The 26187-nt window shown below is 43.0% G+C and overlaps 2 protein-coding genes across 5 annotated transcripts in view; both read right to left on the reverse strand.

The window, feature by feature from the left end:
* Positions 1 to 1175: 1175 nt before the first annotated feature.
* Positions 1176 to 17165, reverse strand: LOC308313540 (MOB kinase activator 2). The gene is made up of 5 exons (XM_080760715.1): positions 16653 to 17165; positions 12268 to 12407; positions 5722 to 5818; positions 5334 to 5458; positions 1176 to 2029 (listed from the first exon to the last, which is right to left on the reverse strand). Exons 1-5 carry the CDS (start codon positions 16733 to 16735, stop codon positions 1785 to 1787), a joined length of 690 nt encoding a protein of 229 aa, XP_080616841.1. The 5' UTR covers positions 16736 to 17165; the 3' UTR covers positions 1176 to 1784.
* An 816-nt stretch (positions 17166 to 17981) lies between these two features.
* The window catches only part of ppp6r2b (protein phosphatase 6, regulatory subunit 2b), a 31517-nt gene continuing 23311 nt past the window's right edge, over positions 17982 to 26187 (reverse strand). For 2 of the 4 annotated variants that reach the window (XM_080760714.1, XM_080760713.1), the window contains exons 24-25: positions 23615 to 23761; positions 17982 to 23479 (exon numbers count right to left, since the gene is read on the reverse strand). In XM_080760714.1, coding sequence (XP_080616840.1) covers positions 23446 to 23479; positions 23615 to 23761 — 181 coding nt within the window. In that variant the 3' untranslated portion in view covers positions 17982 to 23445. The remainder of the gene's footprint in view (positions 23480 to 23614; positions 23762 to 26187) is intronic. The other 2 variants (XR_013963888.1, XR_013963889.1) reach the window with 2 other exon arrangements.

Here is a 26187-nt window from a genome sequence, read left to right on the forward strand (position 1 = left end):
GACAATTGGACAGGCAGGAAGGCAGACAGCTACTCATAGACAGACAGACAGCTACTCATGGACAATTGGACAGGCAGGAAGGCAGACAGCTACTCATAGACAGACAGACAGACAGCTACTCATAGACAATTGGGCAGGCAGGCAGACAGCTACTCATAGACAGACAGACAGCTACTCATGGACAATTGGACAGGCAGGAAGGCAGACAGCTACTCATAGACAGGCAGACAGACAGCTACTCATGGACAATTAGGCAGGCAGGCAGACAGCTACTCATAGACAGGCAGACAGACAGCTACTCATGGACAATTAGGCAGGCAGGCAGACAGCTACTCAGACAGGCAGACAGACAGCTACTCATGGACAATTGGACAGGCAGGCAGGCAGACAGACAGCTACTGATAGACAGGCAGGCAGACAGCTACTCATAGACAGGCAGACAGTAAGACAGCTACTCATTGACAGACAGACAAATAACTACTCATGGACAGACAGACAGACAGACAGGCAGGCAGGCAGGCAGGCAAAGAGCTACTCATGTTATGTTATTATGTTATTATAACAGCTACTCATGTTATGTGCAATAATTTGTGCAGTTATGGAAACAGCTCTTTGTGTTTATGCAAGAAAATGTAACACATTTATTTATTTACATATTGTGTGCATGCACATTGTACTTTGATACATTTTGCGAAAATAAAGCAATTGAAAGAGAGAAGTATCATTAATGTCGTAATTTTATCTACTGGCCCCTGGCCCCTTGCCATTTTTGTAATGTGGCCCACAGGTAAATCTATTTGAGTATCCCTGGTCTATGCTGCCTATGTGTGGTGATAGTTGGGACTGCATGGTCTGAATCGCATTGAATAACATGCCTGTGTGACGGGGTGATACCATACAGATTGACGTCCTATATCCTACTACGCCATATGTACGTTCAAAGTTTGCATTTTCAATTGAGTGCTATAGAGCTACCCTTTGGCCAATGGTCATGAGCTTCGCATAGTCACCGTTTGGCATGGACCTCTACCAGATTCCTGCGTCTCACGAAAATCGACTGCACGCGGTTCAGTCAAAACTGCTATTTTTGGCGAGTGACAAAAGTCATTCCGTGACTTCTTGGTCCCTTAATTAATTAAACAAACTTGCAAAACACATATTTAAGTGTTTTTATTTTAGTCTAAAATGAGGACCTTAAGAACATTGACCTGTTTATAACATTATAACATAATTTTAAGAATCACTAACATGTACACTTAATATGGCATATCTCACAAGACTTAAATTATATACATTAAAAAGGGGAAGGGCTGAATCCATTCATCTCTTTTCTAAACCCCAGTGGACTTGTTCACATTCCAACATACAGAAACTGTGTTGGCACTTTTTATGTTCACATCTGTCAGTCCCTTTTCTTTTAAGTCCAAGCATGACGGTAAACAACTGAAAGAGTGGTCAGGGCATTGTGAATTAGGAAAGAGCCAGCTCAACAATGAACAAATGATTCAACTAGAACACATGAGTCCGCGTGTCTCTCTTCAACCACTTACGGCCCATTTGAAAAATACGCGAAAATAGCCAATCTACAAGCTCACAAACACCTATTAACAAAATAGGAATGCCAGGGTTGACGTGGGTGAGGTTCGGGATGTAGCGGGGCGAATAGGCCTGCTCAGAGGTTGAGGCATTCATTATGTAGCCTTCTGAAGGAAAAGGTCCATAGAAGAAGTCATCATGCATATGAGTGTGTCTGTGCAGACAGTAAAATCCTCAGTATGTGCTCTTTAGCTGTAATTGTGCTGTCCCAGAGCCATGATCAGGTCCTGCAGAGGTTCTGTGTCCTCTGGATCCAGCAGTGCATGCTGGCGGCAGAACAGGGTGAGGTGCATGAAGAGCGAGTTGAGGTGCGCATTCAGCCCCAGTGCCAGCGTGTCTCTGTAGTGAGACCAGTAGATGTGAGCCAAGCTCCTGAACAGCAGCAGAAACACTTTCTGCACCAGAAACACAAAGCCTGTGGGGAACACTGCACCTGTGGAGAGTGTGAGGGGGGAGGGGTTAACAACAGTTAAAAGTGTCAATAATGCATCCACACTATTATTAGGATATGATATACTAGTATATCTACATTATTAATATTGATACTTTTACTTGAGTAACTGGATAGAAGTGAGTAGTGAGTGCAAACACAGCAGCAAGATTTGTGAACTGTTGCGACAAAAGGAATAGCTAAAGGAATACAACCAGCCTAAGGACTACTATCTGTACCAATGTAGACCTACTGCACATGTATGTAAACAGAGCTGCGACCTTGAAACACATCTTAAATCAGATTTTTGTATACTACCGGTATTTAAATAATCTTGAGTCCCAAAGTGACTGCAAAAAAATGCTGCTATTTGTTTAAAAAAAGCTTTATTCCCCTTTATAACATGTATATAACGATGCAATGTGACATAGCTCTGTCTACAAAATGCTGTCCCGTCCAACTGTATATACTGTACTTTCCCCATATTGTTTTTATTGTATTCTGACACTCCTTTGAAATGATATGATATGATATGATACTTTATTGTCAGTTCACACTGAAATTTGTCTTGGACCCAGCAGCCTTGTATGCAGAACACATACACATTTGACATAGTACAAAGAACAAAACATTACATACACATAAGCCTACATAAAGACAAGAGCAATGTCCACCGATTAGATTACCCCTGGCTACAACTCCTGATTAAGCCTCAAAGTCGATTGGTGGATAAAGGACCTCTTTAGTCTGACCTTATTGTATGCTGGGACACCATGGGCTCTATTTTCGTCACTGCTGTTACCCGCGACGCTGCCCGCAAGTCAGCCGCTGCCCGACAATTTACGAGTAGGCCTATAGGAGCTTGCCCTGTCCCTAAATGGTATTGGTCCAGCGTCACCCGCTATCCATTATGCCGACACCGGTATTTGCGCCTAGATGTGTGATCATGGGCGTGTTGGCATGCTTTCCTCTAATGTCTATTTTGATCACACATTTGGGAAGGTGCATAGTGGAGTTTAAAAGCACCCGTAAGCCGTAATTCCAAATTATTGTGGTATAGAGCGGCGCGCGCTGCGTGCCTGCAATGGAGATGTCCACGGAGTCAGGCTGCTTCATCTCTCCTTATTCTCCTACGCATCTCTTTGTACCTTTCCTATAATCAGCATAAGTGAGTGCCTGTCACTTCTTTGTGTCGAAAGTGCTATCTATGTGTCTACAATACAACTACTTTATATGTATGTGATGTATTGCCAAATTTGGCTTGTGCCAGGCATTGTGCGCGATTCCATTTGCTTGTTCAGTTTCATTACCCTATAGCACAGCAAATGGGGTTTAATCTTAGAGTATATATGAATAGAGAAGACACGCGAGTTCTCCTTCCATCCACTTGCATTAAGTTGCTCAAAAGCGCATGAGGCGATTTCACTCCTCCTTCCTGGTAGGAACAGAGTGCATTCTGGGACGGATTGCAATGGTGAGTGGCCCCAAACACATGAACGCGCACGAGCGTCGTCCGTCGTGAACATGTATAATGATAGTCAACGGACAGCGCGTTCATGTGTTTGGGGCCAGGCTGCAATACCTTCATTCTGCCACTATGTCCATTTCGCCTCAGGGTTTCCTCTGGGTGCCTTCTCTATTCATATATACTCTAGGGTTTAATCCGATTTCCTGAACTTTCCTTTTCACTTGATACCATTTTGTAGAGACGGCCTACAAGCACAACCTATATACTGTACCAAATGAAAGCTCGGATTTTGTAGATTACACAGCACTTTGAAATTAAAAAAATGAGCGAGTGAGTGACTCAATGAAAAGATGCGTGTTCTTCGCTCTGTGCGCGGTGGAAAAAAGAAAAATGACACGGGGGATGCAGACTTCAAGGCAGCAACGCATCACTCTTCCATGGGCTATGAGCTTTGCCTTAGACCATAAGGCTATGAAGCGATATAGCACTGGGCAGGATAAGGGATCTCTTAAAGGCAATGGCATGTGGCACAGTGATTGGTTTCATTATTGTAATGCCCAAACCACACCTATGCATAATGTAGCGGGTAGCGGAGGTGTTTTAGGGATTTAGACAGGTGACCAAAATAGCCACTTTAGTAGGAGAACGCCCCTCCCCCAATGCTTAATCCCCAAATAGTGGCGTTAGAAAGCTCGGGCGAAAATAGAGCCCCACGTATATCCTTCCTGAAGGTAGCAACCTATATTCTCCATACATCCAACACATGGCTAGTTTGTCAGGTGAAATTCCTTGCTAACCTTAGGATGCTGTTAACCCTGTAAGACCCGGATTAATTTCTACTTGCAAAAAAGAGATTTCAACCTTACTACTACTTTGTACTACTATGACTAGGACTACTACTAGATTCTAGAAGAAGAAAAAAAAGTTTGATGAAAATCTTATGCACATTTATAATAATTATATAATAAATTAATAATTTACATTTGGGGGATATCTTTCACAATAATGAATAAAACATGTTCTAGACATTCTAATGATCACAAAAAAACATATATTACAATTATTTTACTTACTTTTATTAGGGTTAAAGGTCAAAAGTCATAGTCCAGAAATTTTTTATTTGTGTGAATTTCAGCCTCTGTGGGGGCTATTTATATGCAAATATCATGACCAATGGCATTGCAATGAACATCACTGATGACGTTTAGGTGAAAAAAGAACAGAAAAAAATTATAATAATCAAGTAATTAATTAAAATTAAAATGCTACCGAAAAGCAACGCTGGGTCTTACAGGGTTAAAGTGTTTTAACCACATTTCAACATGGCGCCTGTAATTTTGGGCATGTCATTGTAGGCGTGAAAATGAAACGTAACAGATCTACAAGCTCATGCCGCTTTGTGATGTGAGCTTGTACTGCATGACACGGATCCGGAATCAGCTCAGACAAGGATCGGCACAGATCCACCATTTTCATAGTATGATGAAGTACAAGATGTAACTCTGTGTCCAAAAGAATGAGGACTTTACTGTGAACCATAGTGGTGTGGTTAACTAGCCTTACATTAAGACTGTCGTAATTTAACGATCATGACATGACAAACGTTGTAGTTTGACATGTAGCAACTTCCCACAGCCCTCGTATGAGATACAGGCAGAGTAGAAAAAAATTGTGCTATTTTATCATGATCATTAATGAGGACCAATTATATGAAGATAGGTTGAAAAGTGGTGAAGTGGTCCTTCAACACCTAAAACTGGAGTATGAATAGGCCTTAAGACTCTCGTAGATATGAAAATGTAAAAATGTGATGAAATACATCTACGAGAGTAGGTTCACCTGCTCTGGTGGGGAAGACATCCTCGTCTGTCAGCAGCTCCTGGATGTATGACATGGCGTAGTCAAAGTACAGAGGAGCAGAGCACTTCAGCTTCTTGCCCTGCTCATCAATCCAAACATAAACCCTTTGTATGCACACACACACACACACACACACACACACACACACACACACACACACACACACACGCACAAAGAGATTACAGTCATTTCATTGCATTACTGAAAACATTGTATGCTGTACACATACACCAAAGGTGATCATTCGTAATACAAAGATTGCACTAACCGTGTGTGTGTGTGTGTGTGTGTGTGTGTGTGTGTGTGTGTGTGTGTGTGTGCGCTCGCGCATGTGCATGTGGATGCGGTTGCGTTTCCCGTAACCTACATGTTGCCAGGGCCACAGGCAGCCGGGCAGGTGCTAGAGGTGCAGAACTCCGACAATGCACTGGAGAACAGGTTGATGATCTTGAAGAACGCTATTGCTACAGAAATAAAGAAAATGACATAATGACAAAATTAGAAAGATAGCCAATCCATAAGCTCACAACACGTTGAAAAAATGAGCCATTCTGCCTGTGTGCCATTTGGCCAGTTGTGGGCTGGTTCACTGATGGGGGTGTGTGCTGCAGGGATTGACATTGATCCACGGCTTCCAGAGCGCCGCCTCCATGGACTTGACCACGGACGCAACTCCAAGATCAGCCTGGGAACGCTCTCCAGCCTCTCCCCCACAGCATACAACCAACGCCAGCGGACCCCCTTATTTCACCGCGGGCGTTATGTTTGCTGAAACCAACCCGGCTGTGATCGAAACCGAGGAACACCCCCCCCTCCCCCACACCCCCAGTCAATCCAGGACTACTGAGGACAATGGCATTGACATGTGCAGGACATGTCCTGACATGCACAGTCAATCCAGGACTACTGAGGACAATGGCATTGACATTCCACCGCCCCTCCCCACTCACACCTCAGCCACGGAAATTCCACCGCCCATCCACATTCACACCTCAGACTATTTCAACACCGACGAAATTAACACAATCGTCGAAACCAACGGCCTTCATCTGTTTCATTTGAATGTGAATAGCCTCAGTCGCAAACTGGCAGAGATCAGACATCTATTTCAAAACGGTAAGGCAAACATCCTGTGTTTTTCTGAAACTAAGCTTGACGAGTCCACTAAGGACCCAGAGATAGAAATAGAAAACTATACTGTCATTAGGAACGACAGAAACAGGCATGGTGGTGGCGTGTGCATGTATATTCACAAAGACACTGAATATGTTACTCGTACTGAATTACAGCATGATGAAATTGAAACTGTGTGGGTTGAATTAATTTTCAAAAATGCTAAATCAGTACTAGTTGGCACCGTCTATAGACCGCCTGATCAGCACGGGTTCTATGATATTCTTGAGGGGTGCTTAGCTGGGGAGGAATCTGTAGAGAAAATCCTGATTGGCGACTGGAATACGGACATGCATCGTAAGGAAGTGCCTGTGTTTAAATCGTTTAGTCGGCTCTGTGATCTGCATGGTTTCAGCCAGCTAATTACCCAACCCACAAGAGTGTGTGATTCTACTCAAACTGTCATTGATCTCATTCTGACCTCGGACAAATCCAGAATCTCCAAGAAAGGGGTTATTGTATGTGGGCTCAGTGATCATTTTATGATTTTCTGTACCCGCAAAATACAGAAACTAAAATTTGACTGTCACAAAACAGTCATATCTAGGGACCTCAAAACCTACTCTGTGAGGCCTTTAACCTAGAACTGGAGAGACTGGATTGGTCCGATGTGCTCAGGAGCTCACTAGTCGAAGAAGCATGGCTTGGCTTTAAAACCAAATTTACAACAGTACTAAACAACATGGCTCCTCTGAGAACCATCAGGGTCAAAACCCGCTCGGAGCCATGGATGAATTCGGACATACTGACTGCAATGAAAGCCAGAGACAACAAATGCTCTGAACTTCTTAAATGCAAGTCCAAGCTAGCTAAGCGCTTCGACAGTGATCTCCAAACCAAACTGTGCATCCTTAAAACCCAATGTAACAAGCTAAGAAACGGTGTAATTGCCATGACCAAATCAGCCAAAAGTAACTTTATCAATGATAAAGCCGAGGAAATCAAAAACAATCCTCGGGAGCTCTGGAAGCTACTAAACAACCAACTAGGCTGTGGTCAGAAACTTAAAACCAGGTTTACTAACATAAACATCAAATCAAATAACACCCTCATCACTGACAAGGTTGATGTAGCCAATCACTTGAACATCTTCTTTACAAACATTGCAACAATGCTGGTTAACAAACTGCCCTCCCACTCTGGGCGTTTTGGTGTAGAGCACATCAAAGGCTTCTACAAAAACCTAGGTGTTTGTAAAGATGATTTTAAAATGACAATGGTAACAACTGAGGAGGTACTTAAGAAACTGAGTGCCCTCCAACCCCACAAGGCCACTGGCCATGACAATATTCCCTCCAAATTTCTCAGAGACTCAGCCATTTCCATAGCTCCAGTCATCACCCACATAGTTAACCTCTCCATCAAACAAGGACAGGTCCCCAGAGATTTTAAACTGGCCAAAGTAACCCCCCTGTACAAAAAAGGGAGCAAATTAGAACCCGGCAACTACCGCCCTATTTCTATTCTAAGCTCCATCTCGAAAGTGATGGAAAAAATAGTCTATGAACAGGTTGAAAAGTATCTTGCCACTAATAAATTGTTGTACGAGTTCCAATCTGGTTTCAGAACATCCCACTCCACTGACACATGCCTTCTCTATTTGAGCGACCACATCAAACACGAGGTGGATGCTGGAAAATACTGCGGCATGGTCATGCTGGACCTCCAAAAGGCTTTTGACACCGTGAACCACTCCATACTGGTTAACAAGCTTAAAGCTATTGGTTTTGATAGCACATCAGTGAGCTGGATGCAATCCTACCTGGAGGGGAGAGAACAGATGGTGGAAGTGAACGGAACACTGTCCCCCCCCCTCCCAGTGAGCTGTGGCGTCCCACAAGGAAGCATACTAGGGCCTTTACTGTTCCTAATATATGTAAACGACATGACTTCAGCTTGTGACTGCAACTTGTTCCTGTTCGCAGACGACTCAGCACTGCTGGTCTCGGACAGGAACAAACTGCAGGTTGAAAAGACCCTCAGCTCTGAACTCGGTAGAATCTGCACCTGGCTCGCTGATAACAAACTATCCTTACACCTGGGAAAAACTGAATCCATTCTCTTCGGATCAAATAGTAATCTCAAAAAGGCAGATGGCTTCTTGGTTAGAGTTGGTGATGATATTATCACACGGAAGGATCAAATTACCTACCTAGGTTCCATCCTGGAGGCAAATCTTTCCGGTGATAAGATGGCCACCAACGTAATCAAAAAAGTCAATCAAAGAACAAGATTCCTCTACAGGATCTCCTCACTGGTCGACAAAAACACCTTGAAGACCTTAACAGGAGCCCTTGTACAAGGTTTCTTTGACTATGCATCCACCTCCTGGTACCACAGCACCTCAAAGGCCCTTAAAACAAGGCTCCAGACCTCCCAAAACAAACTGGTCAGGCTCCTACTTGGCCTCACCCCCCGAACCCACCTCACCCCTGCCCACTTTGACAGGCTGGGATGGCTTAGGGTCGACGACAGAGTACAGCATCTTGCAATGGGTCTGGTCCACAAGATTAGATACACCACCAAGATACCCATGTACCTGTCTAAATACTTCCTTAATGTAAACGAAGTCCACACCCACAACACCAGAGGGAGTGCAACAAACCATGTACAACCCAGATTCGGCACAAACAAGGGACTAAATTCTTTTCGCTCCTATGCGACCAAAATGTGGAACGCCCTACCAACAGTCATTAAGACATGTGAATCCCTTGGCTCCTTCAAAACTGCTCTCAAAGGGCACCTACGGATGGCTGCAATTCGAAACTGGCCTCTGTAAAAGCTGAATTTGTATCTGGATTGTACTATGTTTTTGTATGGACGTGGTGTTGGGTGCCTGCACATATGCACACATGGCATCAACGCATGGTGTTGTGTGCAGGCGCCCTACACTCTGTCTTTGTACTATGGATTGTACTATGTTTTTGTATGGACGTGGTGTTGGGTGCCTGCACATATGCACACATGGCATCAACGCATGGTGTTGTGTGCAGGCGCCCTACACTCTGTCTTTCGTTTTCTTTTCTTTTATCCCCCTGTTCCCCTCACTGTATATATACTTTTTTTCCCTTTTCGCTTCCTATATGATGAATTCCTGTTCTGTTCTTTAACTACATAGAAGTGTCTATTTGTTTGTCTCTAAATGTTTTGATGAATTGAACAATGTGGACCCTGTTGTAAACAAGTGTAAGGCTTAATTGGGTCGTCCACTCACAGTTAACAGTCTTTGTATTGAGTTTGTGCTTGAAATGTACTGTAATTCTGCAAACTGTTAATAAAGATTTCAATCAATCAAAAACAGGCAGTGATTTAAGGGACACAGGTGTAGCACTAGCAGGCAGGTGATGAATGGCATGGTATGGGCACGCTGGGGAGATTACACGTTTTTACCATTTATTTTATATGCATCTAAATATTGCTGTAATTCATGTATTGAATAAATTGGAACCCCACCCAACCGCATATCGGAGTCTGGACATTTGATTATTGTAAACGTGTCAAAAACGTTTCCATGTACCCTGCCGAGTGGCAAAAATGTTAGTTCAAGATTGTCACTATACAACCATCACCATGTAGGCTTATTTTTATCCAATGTTGCTGGTTGCAATAGAATCTATAATATTAACATCAAATCAAAAGCCGTAGCCTATGCCGTATAGCCATACATGTTGCTACATAATGTTGCTACACATTTGTATTAGCAAAGCCCACACCTGTTGGTATGATTATGAGGGGGAGGGGATGATTTTGAAACATCAGAAAAGTGCTGTTTTTTGATTGGCACTTTTGACTCTCAAGGTTTCAGCCTCCAGGAAGTAACCCAAAATAAAGGGAAGACATCATTGCACATAACCACACCAGGGATATAGTTACAGTATATATAAACTAGAGGGCCGACTGCCCCACCGCCAGCTATTCATTTCAATGGAAGTTGGGTCACTGGTGTTTGAAGCATCCGGAAGAATGATCTACTTCTGCATTTTTCTTGATTTGGGTGCCCAAATGCGGCAGTACTAACCTCCAACGTGCCTGAATCGATTCATGAACGAGCGCTCTGTGGTGTTAACCCCAGCTGTGCGCTCTTTTGCTCGTGCATGTACTTTGCCCGCCTGCAGTTCCAGCTTTGGCCAGTTTGCCTTCTCATAGACAACCCCCCCATTGAATGTTTTTCTTCAAGTGAACAATTCCCTTCCAGTGTAGATTTTTGAGGGGTGCTAGCCCCTCCTATACAGGTTTAATGTTTGTTTTTAGTTCAATGTTTGTGTTTTAAAAACACCATTGACAATGAAGGGAAAACTTACGTCATATTGTCCATCATTACATCATATTGTCCCTTTATTTTTAATGGCATTTAATGTTTGTGTTGGGTGTGATTTTTGTCTTACACAAATTAATGGAGAATTTACGTCATATGTGGACGAGCAAATCAGCTATTTCTGTCCTACACAATTCCCCTTGACAATGGAGAATGTACGTCATATCGTGTCTACCAAATGGACATAGTTACGTCATGATGATGTATGATGATAAGAGCGCCCCTCACTTCAAACGGGTGTGATTTTTGAGATACAGACAAATTAGTGCAGCAAAGCTGCACTAATTTGCTGCAAAGCTGCAAAGTGTGTGAGCTCAGCTGTACTTTTCACCGTTTATACCGACAGCTGTTGTATTGAGGAAGGCCTGTCTGAATGTCGCACTGACACAACAGACCAATACATTCTAAAATACTCAAGATGATACAGTTTTGAATTCTCTCCTAGATAGTTCCAGTGATCCTGGACTGCACCAACAGTAAATCATTACTCATCTCATCATTAACACAAAAAAGAGATTGTTTTTGGTACACCGCCAGAGATACACAGATACCCCATTACTATTCATGGTGAACCGATCAACCAGGTAAGGTACAAATACCTAGGAGTAGTAACAGACCATCTATTGTCATGGAACGATCAGATTGATTCAGTGTGTAAGAAAACAAAGCAAAAAATCTACTTCCTTCGCCGTCTAAGATCCTTCTGTGCTAGTAGACGGATTCTTCTTTTGTTTTTCACTTCTGTTATTATGAGTGTTTTTCAGTACCGTTTACTGTAGTACCACCTGGTATGGATGTTTGTCTGCAGCCCTAAAGTCACAACTGCTGCAACAACTGAACATTTGTTCAAAGATTGTTGGACAACAACTTCAGAAACTATATACATTCACATATGATAACAGCATCCTAAGGTTAGCAAGGAATATCACCTCTAATACTAAGCATGTGTTGTATGGAGAATATAGGTTGCTACCTTCAGGAAGGAGATATGGTGTACCAGGTCAATGAGGTCAGACTAAAGAGGTCCTTTGTCCACCAGTCGACCTTGAGGCTTAATCAGGAGTTGTAGTAGCCACAGGGTAATCTAAGCGGTGGATATTGCTCTCGTCTTCATGTGTTTATGTATGTAAATTGTCTTGTTCTTTTTTATGTCAAATATGTGTATATGTGTTCTGCATACTTGGCTGCTGTGTCGCAAGACAAATTTCAGTGTGAACTGAGTACTATATCATATCATATCAAAGTGGTTCAGGCAGGATTTGAGTCAAGAGACCCATGCGGCTACATGTTAGTTCCAGAGACGAGGATCATCGCAATACAGTACAGGAGTGGCTCTCTAGTCTAACAGATGTTGGAAGAAGAGAGTAGATACCTGCCAAATGAAGCATAATCCAGTGTAGTGAAGTAATGGGGTGGTTTACTTACCGTTAGTGGCCAGCCACTCTGCCTGGTCAATGCCAGGCGGCAGGGCAACAAGGGCAGCTATGTCTGTGTGAGTGATTTGCAGGCACACATACTGCTGCTGGAGGTACGGACGCTCCTCCAGATTATTGTTGTTAATTCCCCTAGAGAGTACAGTACAGATTTAATGAGCCGGAGAGATACTGGGGGGTGGGGGGGAGAAGGGGATAGAGAAATAGGTAGAGATAGATGGAGATCAGTGGAGGACAGCGAGTGAAAGCAGAGAGAAAATGAGACAGTCAGCAGGAACAGGGAGAGAAGTTGTTGCAGACAGAGAGAAAGAAGATATTGCTGTGTAGAGCAATCGATGGGTCACTGGATAAACTACTCCTGCTGCAGTCAGTAGATAACACACTTTTATGGCCTCTGTCTATCTGGTTATTTTTTCTTACACACCCACACACTTCTTTTGCAGAAAACCCTAAATGGACCACTGGACCAGTGGTTCTGTAGTTATGTAATGAATCCAATCAATTATGAGCTGGTGTAATTAGTGTTAATGGGGTAGAATCCTGCAATGGTCAGCTTAACTAAGGGACCTGAGTCTGACTTGGTGCAATATGTAACACACGAAGAAGGGCCCAGTAAGTTATAGTATATCGGTCTGCTGAGCATCTTTGGGTTGTGGTTTGTAGTGGGATTTGTAATGTTTCAACTTGTTTCCCTAACCCTTTGTCATTTTGGTATATGGTTGTTATGATGATGAGACACAGCTGTATTGTCATAATGATTATTGCGACCGAAGGTCGCAGTCATTGCTGCGACGAAGGTCTATGAAACCCTGCGTTTTTGTCACGACATCTAGGTCGACGACTAGGTCTTCATCAGGCAAATATATTTGCCTGATGAAGACTTAGTCGGTCGAAACGTTGCATTTTATATATGAATATAGGCATTGAGAATTTGAGATGTGCACACAATCTTCTATGTGAACATGAACCATACCATCCATATCGTGCCATGAATCTTAGATCTGCTTTTCCTTGTGCATTTCTTGGTCAAAGTTGATCCTATGCCATGCCAAACTGCCGATTTGTGCAGCTGCGCCTGGCAGCTGTCGAAAACTAGAGTTCTCAACAGGCCCGGAAATTAAGGCCGGGCCCTACCTGGGCCCTCATCAAACCCTGTACATTCAAGACACTGCCCCGCTGCCACCCTTAGATCTCCATATATGTTCTGACATTCCATATCTTGATCTGACCTCATCACACCTTGTACACACAAGACCAGAGCACGGCGAGGTCGCTTCTCGCCCTCAGGCATGTTACTGGTTATCAGCTATACTGTAGGTGTACTGTAGGTCACGTCTGCTTGGCTTGGTGCAATTCAAACACTGACAAAGGCCATTTGTTAATATTATTAAATACTTTTCAACTTTGTTCATCATGAGTGTGGATGGTTTCTTCGTTCATGTTCATGCTGAACCACTTTTGCCATGGACACATGGTGATATTAGATGGATGGACATGGTGTTATTGATAATTTATTCTGATAATTTAGCCCATTAATGAACTAACCCACCTCTGGCAATTTCAAAATGTGACGTGTGAAGAGTAGTAATAGTGTATGTACTGGAAAGTCAAACGCATGTGACCAACTCGGACAAAGGGATTTGAATTCATGCAAAACAGGGCGCTGGACAGCCACTCATGACAACGGCGGTGGCTTGTGTGTGATGAGAAGAAAGCGTATTTTTACAAGTCAGTATGAGTGTCTAATTTGTCTTTATGTTATAAATTAAAATCTTTACAAATTATTCTGAAAATAGGCAACTGCTGCGCTCAAATTTCAAAACACAGCAGCATGGAGCGTTTACTCTGGGTGACCTTGCCTCCTGTGATAATAGAAACACTGTGCCCTCCATGAGTTTCATACTACCACCTCTCTGTGTGTGTGTGTGTGTGTGTGTGTATGTGTGTGTGTGTGTGTGTGTGTGTGTGTGTGTGTGTGTGTGTGTGTGTGTGTGTGTGTGTGTGTGCGAGAGAGAGAGAGAGAGAGAGAGAGAGAGAGAGAGAGAGAGGGATAGGACAGGGAGAGAGAGACAGCCAGGTTAGGTAGTGTGTTGTATCTAATAAGATTAGGGAGTAATGACAGATGCTGAACCATGCCATCACAGGCTACCCAGTACAGAGGAACTTGCTTTGTTGACTTCCTACGGCCTACAGGCTATTCTGTGCCTAGCTCAATTGGTCCTGCTGAATACCAAACTACTCGCCCCAATTCCAACACACCACAAACCGCGAACAACGGCAAAGTCGCCCCGGAAACAATTTACAATTTAGGCATAAAGCAGACGCTCTTAATCCAGAGCGATTTACATTAGGCAAGAACAAAAAAGCATGGGAATACATCACATATATAAAATGCATTTATCATGAAACATGCGTAAGCTAAGAACGTAACTAGAACATATCTACATAATGACGCTATACATATAAACTATACATATTTACTATGCTATGCTTAGTATGCTATACATATGTACTGTGAAGTGCTATGACTATACAATGCAATTATTGTGCTCTCTAGGAAAACCGTTGTATTTTCGAGGTAACAGAGAGAGAGCAGAGAGAGATATTTTTACATGTACTTTTAAACAGAGATATAGAGAAAGATCTGTACCTGTACTTTTAAACAGAGAGAGATTTTGACCTGTACTTTATTTTTACTTGTACTTTGAGATTTTTCCAGTACTTTTAGAGAGAGAGAGAGAGAGAGAGAGAGCAGAGAGAGAGATTTTTACCTGTCCCTTTTGTTTGAGTGTGCTGGGTCAACAACAACAACAACAACAGATCAATGAAAGAGGCTAAATGCATATCCTAAACTAAATTAGGAGCAGTGGTGTGTTCTACCGTGGAACTCATTATAACCTGTATGACGTTAAGAACAAAATAAGAAAACATATGGTGTTGAGAAACCTTCAAAGGGGTGTATCTGATACCTAGGAGCAGCAAGAAAAGTGGACTTGTTGTGCTGCGTCTGATAGGAATGTGGCTGGCTATTGTCTTATCTTGAGGTGATAATGGCTGGCCATGAGCCATAGTTTTTAATATGAGAAATAAGGTAAAATATACGATAAAAAATAAACATTGGGCGAGATATCCACACTTCTGGGGAAGATATCCACGCTGTGGGGCGAGATATCCACGCTTTCGGCTTTGGGGCCGATAGTTTTTTATTAAGTGGTGCAACCACTTCTACATCCAGCTTTGGCGTGTACCTGTGTGTGTACCTGTGTCCATGAGCCTGAGTATGTTACTTATTTATACCAGAAGGGGGCGCCAGAAACAGAGAGAGGGGTAGTGCTGTGTCTCTAATGAGAGAGAGAGAGAGAGAGAGAGAGAGAGAGAGGGGGGGGGGGGGGGAATTGCACCACTTGGTTCACACAGGTGTGATTTTTTTTTAGGTTCTTCACTTTTCGAAATTCTTCGCTTTTCGCAGGTGCGAGTTGGAAAACTCCGTACCTGTTACCATTCATGCCAGCCCTTAAGGCTACCAGTTAACCTGTACACACACACACACAGTCACACACACCCGCACACAGTGACTCGTAACGATTGTGTTTGCATGTAAACATGGACATGGTGTTGTGAACCTGCTCTCTCACTTTTCGTGTTTACTTTTGCCTCTGCTGTGTGGGTCAAATAAACACTGTTCCCAGCAGCGCAGTCGGCACAAACTCCAGAAGCTCAGTCCTAAAACACACACAGCCAGACGGTAAAATCCCCTGTGCACATTTATCTCTGAGAGTGTCAAAATGTACCCACAATCCCACATGGACCTGTAAAAGAAAAAGAACATGACCCACCAATTATTACTAACTCCAAATAGTTTTCAAACACATGTTCTCGGTGCTAAAGGAATCCACCCCCAATGATTGTATCAGACAAATATGTAACACACACACACACACACACACACACACACACACACACACACACACACACACACACACACACACTCCTCACACCTATCTTATCTAGAAAACATTCCTCAGTTAACCATGTGCAGCTCAACTCCTCCTAGTCTCGTTCTTCGTCCCCATTCGTGAACATCCGTTCTTTTTCTCTCTGCTTTTGCTCCTCTATTTATTTACCCTGGCCTGCACCGTTTGTCTCTCCAATAGAAAGCAGGAAGACTGATAATGCGATACGGCCAGTGCCAAAAAATCCCAAACAAGATGTTTGTTAGACAGCAGACAAAGAACAAAAAAAGAGCTAAATAAATGACAGCCAGTGACTGGATGGCAGATAACCCTAGCGAATGTAAGTTAACAGGCCAGAGGACACAGACATGCGAGAGAATGACAGAGAAAGAGAAAAGACAGGTCAGGAGGGGATGAGACTCACAGTTTTTCATTGCTGATGTCTGAGGGCTGAAGACTCACAGCGTCCGTCTCCGAAGCCGAGGGGTAACTATGGCAACCCCCCATGGCGTTGAGCTAAGAGCAGAGCTGTCGGTACAGCCGCCCCCCCCTTTCCATCCCAAACACAAACACACATATACACACACACACACACGCACACTAGAGATAACACAAGGTAAACAGGGCTCTCACACACTGCTCTGACTTATATTCCATAGTGGATGAGAGGCGATTGCTGTTGCTCTGAAAAACCTCCTCCCCAAAACTTTCAAACTAAAAAAAGGCTCCCGGAGGAATTGTGGATCGGATCGCAAGTCGCAACGCCAGCTGTGTAGACAAAACCCAAGCCCTCCCCCTTCTCTCTTCTGTGTGTGTAATGTGTGTGTGTGTGTGTGTGTGTGTGTGTGTGTGTGTGTGTGTGTGTGTGTGTCTCTCTCTCTACACTACAGCGTTCTAGTAGTGTCAGTGGGTTGGTGTGCTGTACATGTCTCCTTTGTTTGAGAACCGACACCGCTAATGCTCCTCCTCTCCGGGACTGAGGACTCCAAGCGGACAGGCAGGTTCCTCCACAACCTCGACCCCACCTCCCAGTCCACTGTCCTCCAACCACTCCCCTTCCCGTGTGCACGTCCCGCTGCTCTGTGTACTGTGTGCGCACTCCCCCCCTGGAGCTCGGGCGGGCAGGTGCAGAAGTGGAAGGAAAGAGGGAGGCAAGGTGGGAGTCGGGAGATCAGCAGAGTGAGTAAGGGAGGGAGAGATAGTGACTGAACAAAAGAGTTTATACTTGGTGTGATAGACAGGAGGTTATTTGTGGAGACCGGTCTGTGTATTCATCTTGCGGGCCCCCTCGTAAAACTCTGGAGGAATGTGATGAGAACTGCGGTGTGTGTCAGTGCCAAAGAAAGAAATACACACACAGTCACACACAAACAGAGACACACTTGCAATGAGGGAGCAGCAATAAACAACTTCCTGATAAACAGAGTAATATGAAGTTTTAGGTGTTTTTAACTGCCTCCTGTGTTTTAGAGGGGTCTGTCTCCCTCCTCACGTTACATTAACTTCTTCCCCCTCAGCAGCCCCATGGGCACAGTAGATCAAGTGCTACGCAGGTCTGTTTACTATTGTAGGCAGAGGGGGATGGGACAACGGGTAAGGGCTAGTAACAGTAATTGTAAGAAACCTAATCCTCCGGCTCGCTCACCCGCCCTTAAGGTAAACATATTATTTGTGCATCTGCTCAAGCGTGAGTGTGTGTTTGTGTCCTGTTGACATCCGTGAAAACTGAAAAGCAAAAAAAAGACTCCACGCCTTCATGGTTTGACGTGTTTATTAGGGTTTTTATCTGAATGTACAAGGAAAAATTTACGACAGGTAACGGACACGTTACTCTCTATATGCAAGGAACCGCCAGCATCAGTCCACTTTACAAAAAAAGAAGAAAGGCACATCACAACCACTTTGTGACATGCACACACACACACACACACACACACACACACACACACACAGTGCCCCGCACCCTTTAGACAGTTCCGTGGCAAAATCCAACGTTGCCTTCACTTGAGTGTAAAAGTTTTAGGGGATTTAAACAATAATTGCTCGTACCACGAATCCACTAGAGGAAATATGGATGTAGTCCTACTGTATGCATATATATATTGCACAGGTCACATAGGAGGGTGAGGTGGACTGTGGCTTCATGAATGTACAAGATGAATGGCACTTCAAGAAGCCATTATTATGCTGCTGCATACCACCTTACCATACCTGTAGCTGTACTGTACACAGTAACACAGTCACACACTAAATTGACACACAGTCACACACACACACACACACACACACACACACACACACACACACACACACACACACGGCTACACGTGCACACACAGAGTACAGTATGGGTCAGGTGCAGAGTGCAAGGGGTTTGGGAAGAGTTGGATGACACATTCTGACCCAACCGTAGTTTCCTTGCCCTGATTCAAACAAACCCTGACATAATGTGTCCCAGTTCCGTAAAAATAAAACATTAATAAGAAAAAAATAAAAGAATATGGACATTTCAATCTTAATTATAGGAGCTAGTCAGTAGCTCCTATAATGCTCTGGGGTGATGTGTTGTCAAATAGAACTTCTTTCTCCCAAACCTCCCTTCCTCCCTGACTCCACCTCCACTGGCCAGTGGAAGAAGGTATTAGATGGGAGGGAAAACACACTTAAGTTGCTTTAGTTAAAGATGGAGTGCCACAATTTTTGTATTTGTCCAGTTTTTCATGTGTCTATGAGGTGACAGTACTTCATTAGACACCATGGAGTTGTTAGGGTTTCTTCCTGGAGGTTGAACCCTTGACAGTCAAACGGGCCAATGAAATAAACAGTAATATAGTGACACCACACTATCAGCCCCTCCCCTAACCCCTCCCCCTTTATCATACAACTACAGCTGTGGGTATCACCACCCACCAGGCAAACCAGGCATACTTAAAGGAATGCACCGCTGTCATATTTGTGAATGTTCAGTCAAGTTTTGATTTGTTTCAATTGTAGATTTGAGACTAAGCTCGAGTTTGCTTAAGACCTGGATGACTTTACGCGAAACTTGATCAGATTGGAGCCAGTAAAACCATGGTGCAATAGCTGATGTAAAAAGAACAATGCAACTTTAAATATATCACTATCACAGCTCTAGTTTAGCCTACTGCTTTACTAACAGTTCTGTAGTTTGTTTGAAGTAGTGGTAACTGGCTGGCCACTACAAAACTGTCCAGGATTCTGTATTCCTACTTCGTCTTTATCATGTAATATTTTGCACCCATGTCTGTTATGCAAACTTATAAAAGTATACAGTATCTTCATCCAGTTTATGTATATTTGTTGTTGCACAATAGACTGTGTAACACTGATAGATACAGTAATTTATGTCTATCTGACTGCCTCACACATCTTATTCATATATTTTTATATTTGTTGATATTTAGCTATATATACTGCAGAACACAGTCCTTTCCAACATTTTATGTACAGTATATCTGACTGCATGCATAATGATATTTGTTGACATTGGATACGTTGCACGATTGACTACCAAACACTGTCACGCTTTATGCATAGCTGACTGTAGACAATAGATATATATTCACGTATATATCACTCATGTATTTCTTTTTTCTTTTTAGCAAAATAGACAGCAGAACCCTGTAATTTGATCATGTTAAAATATCACAGTACCATTTTTACGCCTTTTACAATGTGACTATTATTGTTGTTTATTTAATGTAACTGCAAGTTTAGTTCTTAGACTCCCGGCACCATGTCTTGCGTGTCTCTCTACACACGCTTCTAATCAATATGCTTCTGGATAAAGATGAAAAATTAATAAAAGAAAAAATAAGTTGAAGTTGAATCAAGATATTGAATTATGGGGAGGACCAAATTCATCAGACTTAAGTTGCAATAAAAAAAAATCTGAATTTGTGATTTAATTACTCTTAACCCATTAAAACCGGGAAAGCATGTGTGTTATTTTTGATTTTAGGGTTGGCTATTCAAAAATAGCAGAGCTTTTATTTTAATCCTTTTGAAAAATCCACTGCAAAGGCTTGGTTCTCAAACAGTTTTTGAGGCCACTAACCTTATTAGCGGGCTGGGATTTTTTGGGGGGAGTTTGCACAATCACACTGCATCACACAATCATTCATGCGATTGATAAAGTCATAAAGACATGGAGATGATCTATCTTAATGAGCGGTGTATTCCTTTTAAAACCAGATCTGTTATCTTTCTCATCCATCCTCGTGGACATGGGTGAAGAGAGGGAGGCTAGCCCACAGACATTCTGCAAGATCCAGCTATAGACTGGTGGGAAGACACTTTGGCAAAAGAGACAATTTTTGCAAAAAAACAACAGTATTTTAAAAAGTCACTCATTCAAGTCAAACATTTCTGCCTCTCTGTAATACATAACCGCCCCTGAACCCAAACTGAAAAGTGCGTTCTAGAAAGTGCTATTGAGAATTAAAAACAAAATGAGCTAAGTCAATCATTTTTCATAGGCCTATGCGCTGAAACTCAACTCCTGCCCTGAGAAAGAGAGAGACAAGAAGAAAGGTCCAATAATAAAGCATGTCACACAGTAAATAAAATAAATTATATGGAAGCCTTAAAGCTGCACTATGTAACTTTCCTCTTCTACCCCAGATTTGAACCTGATTTCATGCACTGACATTTTTACCATTGAGCTAATAGAGCTTGCCTGTTTACTCAGGGGATACATTGAATCTTGATTGAATGTGTCTAGGTGAGACATGACCTTTTGACACAATCTAAATGTTTCAATAGAAGAGCAAGGGAGACAGAATAAATAAAGTTATATTGTATTAACATACTCTACCATACAGATTGGACACATCTTTAGTTACATAGTGCCGCTTTAAGGGTGAGTTATACTTTGCTGCGTGCCGGCGTTGTGCAGTGAAAATAGCAGATCTACAGTATAAGCTCACAATGCATCGCACCGCCATGCGCATTTAGGTTATAGATTTTCCATTTTCAATGCGTGACACAGTGAGCAACCACGAATAACTCAATACTTTAAATCAGTGATTCTCAACCTTTTCTGGATCAGGGCCCACTTGAAAATGGGCTGCCGTGTTCAGTGGTCACCTGCATGATCAATCAATCGATTGTGTTCCGGCTTTGATCCAATGGAACTAATGCAGTACACTAAGTTCTTATTTAGCAGTATCACATTGAAAACAACATTTTCAAGGTTTAAAAAAATAAATACAGCACCCTGAGGTGGAATCGGACCCCCGATCTCCAACTCAGTAGACAAGGTAAACGCCAAGAGAGCTAGCTCCCTTGGAGGACTAGTTACGGCTGGGTCTTTTGCAGGGTCGTTACACTACCCCCTCCTTTCTGAAGCGTGCCCCTGCGCTTCTCGCTTCGCTCCTCGAGTCCCTCACGTCCCTCGTGCAAGGGCACGCTCCAGCGTTCATCCTACCGCTGCCACCAATGTAACGCTTAAGAAGCCACGCCAAGAGAGCTAGCTCCCTTGGAGGAGGAAGTTACTGCCGGGTCTTTTGCAGGGTCGTTACAATATCATGACATTTTGCTTTTACATAATCTTTTTTTATGAAGGTTATATCATTATTAAAATGTATATACTTATATATACTTGCAATACCAGTGGGCCCGGGCCCCGCTGGTTGAGAACCACTGCTCTAGATGCACACACACACCCCAAACACAAACCCGCACGCAGGAAGCATATGGAGCAGAGGAAACAGGAACTGATGCTGGGGTATTCAAACCAAAACACAGACATCATTATTGCCTCATTTCAACAGTAAACACACACACACACACACACACACACACACACATACTGTAGTGTACATTAACACACGTTTGCCACCCGCAGAACAACCGCTTTGCCATACGTCTAGATTTGTTCCAAAAATAGATAGAATGTTTATATATATACTGTTTACATTTATATTACGTTAATAACATGGTACCAAGAAGAAAAAGCCACAACCTAATACAGATTCAAATGTCACAATATTACATTTAAACAGCTCTGTGGGTGATATGATATGGTATGAGCATGTCATTGAATAGGAGTTTAATGTGTGTGTGCGTGGTGCGTGTGTGTGTGTGTGCGCGTGGTTATGTGTACATGTGTGCGTGTATGGACATGGTTGTGTGTACACACATGTGTATTGAATGTGTGCATGTGTGTGTTTGTGTGTTACACAGGTGTGCTTTGCTTTCTTTATATCCACACATACCTCTCTTTTGACCTGAGAAAACACTCTGCACCTCAGACAGAGTTCAGACACACATGCACACAGGTGCACATGTCTACACATACTACATGACAACAGCACACACTTCTAAACTACCTGAAGTTCATTGAGGCTGGGGCTGGGGCTGGGGGGTATGAGTTGAGAGACAGCATGGTAAGCCCAGGGTGAGACCATACGTAATTCAAATCTAAAACCTACGTGTGCTCTGAAAGTCTGGTAAAATGGGCCGCTTCTGGTTCCACTGCTGGATCAAAGGCTAAACATTTGAGGAGGATTTACAAATGGTTCACATACTGTAGCATGTATGCCAAAAGGGAGCTATGAAAAATGTCTCAGATTACTATCAATTCAAATGTCTACTCTACGAAACCCTCTGGCTAGAATGCTAGGGAGAGAGAAATTCCATGCCTGGCATGAAAGCTCGTAAGCTTGCCATCTGTTACTGTAAACAGTCCAATTCTGTGTTGGAAAAGTACCTGCATTCTGGATGCAAATGAAATTCAGATAGTGTCCGGAATCCACAAATGTTTCCAGTTGTGGTGCTCTGGGAACTGAAGTTTATGAATGTCCCCCCACTGTGTTATCTCCCCTCATCACTACAAATACGAGTATGGTGTGATAAGTTCCATGAAAAAAGGGTCTTTTGGGCAATACTGCTTTTAGTTTTAAAAATGTGCCCAATGCTCTCTTCTACACTGACCTATTATAGTGATTAGTGATGTCACTGAGGAATGGGTGACATGGGTGCAAAAAAGCAGCAACATCACATTGTGTATTCAAAATGTATGTTGTTGAGGGCTTTTTCCTCTCCGGTTGGTCTGTAACTTCCCATTCCCCTGTATCTCTGTGAATGCAGACAAAAGGTGTGGGAGGACTGCTAACAGGAAGAGAAAGGCGGTAATGCGGTGTGTGTTGAATGAAGACAAGGGTAATTTAAGTGCATGTCTCTGTACCGCAGCATTAGACCGGTCCGTTAGCAGACGGTGGTGTCTCTCTGCAAGGAAATGAAATGGAAAACTATTAGATTTTCAATTCATGAATGTACACACATGCACGCACACGCACGCACGTAAACTCTCTCTCTCACTCACTCACTCTCACACACACACACACACACACACACACTTACTGTGTGACTGCAGTGGACTGACTAGTCGGTGTGGTGGTGGTTTTGCTGGGGAGTCCTCCAGTCGTCTTTCCCTTCTCACTCTCTGTCTCGCTACTTTTGCCTTTGTCTTTGGCAGAGAGTCCATCTGGTAACACCTTGTCTGCGTCACTGCAAGAAGATAAGTATTATAAAAACCAGAACGCGGGAAACCTCTTCAGAATGTTCAAGTTCAAGGTTCAAGGTCTTTATTAATGTCCCAGAAGGGCAATTAGGTTACAGCAAGAGTAGTGGTTTAAAACGTACAAACAATACAAACAATACAGGACAACAACAGACATGAGACACCATAGCATAAACAGAGGTCTGGGCGCATCTAGTGCAGGTATAGAATCAAAGATAAAAAATAAAAAAGGCTACATCAGAAAAAAGTGCTAGGATATAAATTGCTGGCATAAAGTGCTTGTTTCAGCATATCATCACCACATTACATGTTACTGGCAGCGTTGACTGCATGAATCGAGGCAGGGACAAAGGAGTGCTTATATCTGTTGTTTTTGACAACGGGGGAACCCAGACGACGGCCTGATGGCAACAGCCTGTACTCTGAGTCGAGTGGGTGGGCATTATCCTGCCGAATGGCCCTGGCCTTCATGAGCAGCTGTCTATTGTAGAAAGGATCGAGGCTCTCCAGCTGGATGCCAGTAATTTTGGAGGCAGTTTTCACAATACTTCTAAGAGAATTTGTATCTTTAATGGTGAGGTTACCATACCAACAGATGATAGAGAAGGAGATAACAGAGTGTACATAGGCACTGTAAAACAGTTTCATCAGGTCTCTGTCGACATTAAATCTGGCTAATTTCCTTAGGCAGAAAAGGCGTTGCTGGCCCTTCTTACACAGCATGTCAGTGTTTACATCAAATTTCAATTTGCTGTCAAATTGAAATTTGATGTAAACACTGACATGCTGTGTAAGAATGTTGCCAATCCGAACTCAGGACATGGTGAGCAAACTGCATGTTAAGTTGATGACGGCTGGATCTCATCTAAGACCACACCTTAACCAGATGGTTAGCATGCCATGCACACACGCCCACTCACATACGCACGCGCGCGCGCGCTCACACACACACACACACACACACACACACACACACACACACACACACACACACACACACACACACACACACACACACACACACACACACACACACACACACACACACACACAGAAAAAAAATAATAATAATAAAACTTTATTTGTATAGCACCTTTCATGACATGAAATGCAGCTCAAAGTGCTTTACAGAGCAATGGAGAAAAAAGGAAAGAAAAGCAAGGCATAAACATTAAAAAAACAAGCAGATGTAAACACTGACATGCTGTGTAAGAATGTTGCCAATCCGAACTCAGGCCATGGTGAGCAAACTGCATGTGTTAAGTTGATGACGGCTGGATCTCATCTAAGACCACACCTTAACCACATGGTTAGCATGCCATGTACACACGCCCACTCACATACGCACACACACACACACACACACACACACACACACACACACACACACACACACACACACACACACACACACACACACACACACACACACACACACAATTCAGAATAAATAATGACCCCCATGGTTCTTTACTGTACTGTTACTTCCTACAGTCAGGTTGCCAAGTCTGCTTATTATTGATTCTTTCTGCTCACTAGAACCGATTATGAGAACTTCTGTCTTATCCTCATTTAGCTTGAGAAAGTTCTCACTCATCCAGCATTTGATGCTAGACAGACAGGTCAACAGCGGGTCTAAAGCACAGGGATCATCTGGAGCTACAGAAATATATAGTTGGGTATCATCAGCATAGAAATGATTGGATGATTGGTAATGAGTTCTCCCAATGGCAGTATGTACAAGGAGAATAACAGAGGACCAAGAATCGAGCCCTGTGGAATACCAGAACCGATGTCGTGTTTGTCTGAGTCAAACTCAGCTAGATTGACAAAATAACTTGTTTGATAGGTAGGAGGAAAACCAGGACAGGGCCGTACCAGACAGGCCTATCCAGTGCTCCAGACGCTGTATTAAAATTGAATGATCAATCGTGTCAAATGCAGCCGTTAGATCTAGAAGTAAGAGAACGGATACATGTTTCTTGTCAGCAGACACCCTAAGATCATTAATTACTTTCAGGTGTTTCTGTGCTGTGACCTTTCCTAAAGCCAGATTGGAATTTGTTATGCACATTATTGTTCTGTGTAGAAACACATCCAATTGATGAATGCATTTTTCTAAAACCTTGCCCAGAAAGGGCAGATTTGAAATGGAGGGAGAGGACGGAACAATAGGAAAGACAGGAGAGCTGAATTTGGGCAGTTTGGGGAGAAAAGGAGAACTCAGAAACACTATTGCCAGTATGTTGGACATACAAGAAGAGTAATTGGTTCTGGTTTGGGTGCCACATGAAACATTAGGACAAAACAAGGCCATTAAGGCAGAAGGGGAATTGTTGTAACTTGTAGTTCACACCCGTGTGAACTGAGTGGTGCAACTCCCCTCTCAATTCAATTCAATTCAATGGGCTTT

The sequence above is a fragment of the Protomyctophum bolini genome (genome assembly GCF_963924005.1).
Source record: "Protomyctophum bolini genome assembly, chromosome: 4".
NCBI lineage: Eukaryota > Metazoa > Chordata > Actinopteri > Myctophiformes > Myctophidae > Protomyctophum > Protomyctophum bolini.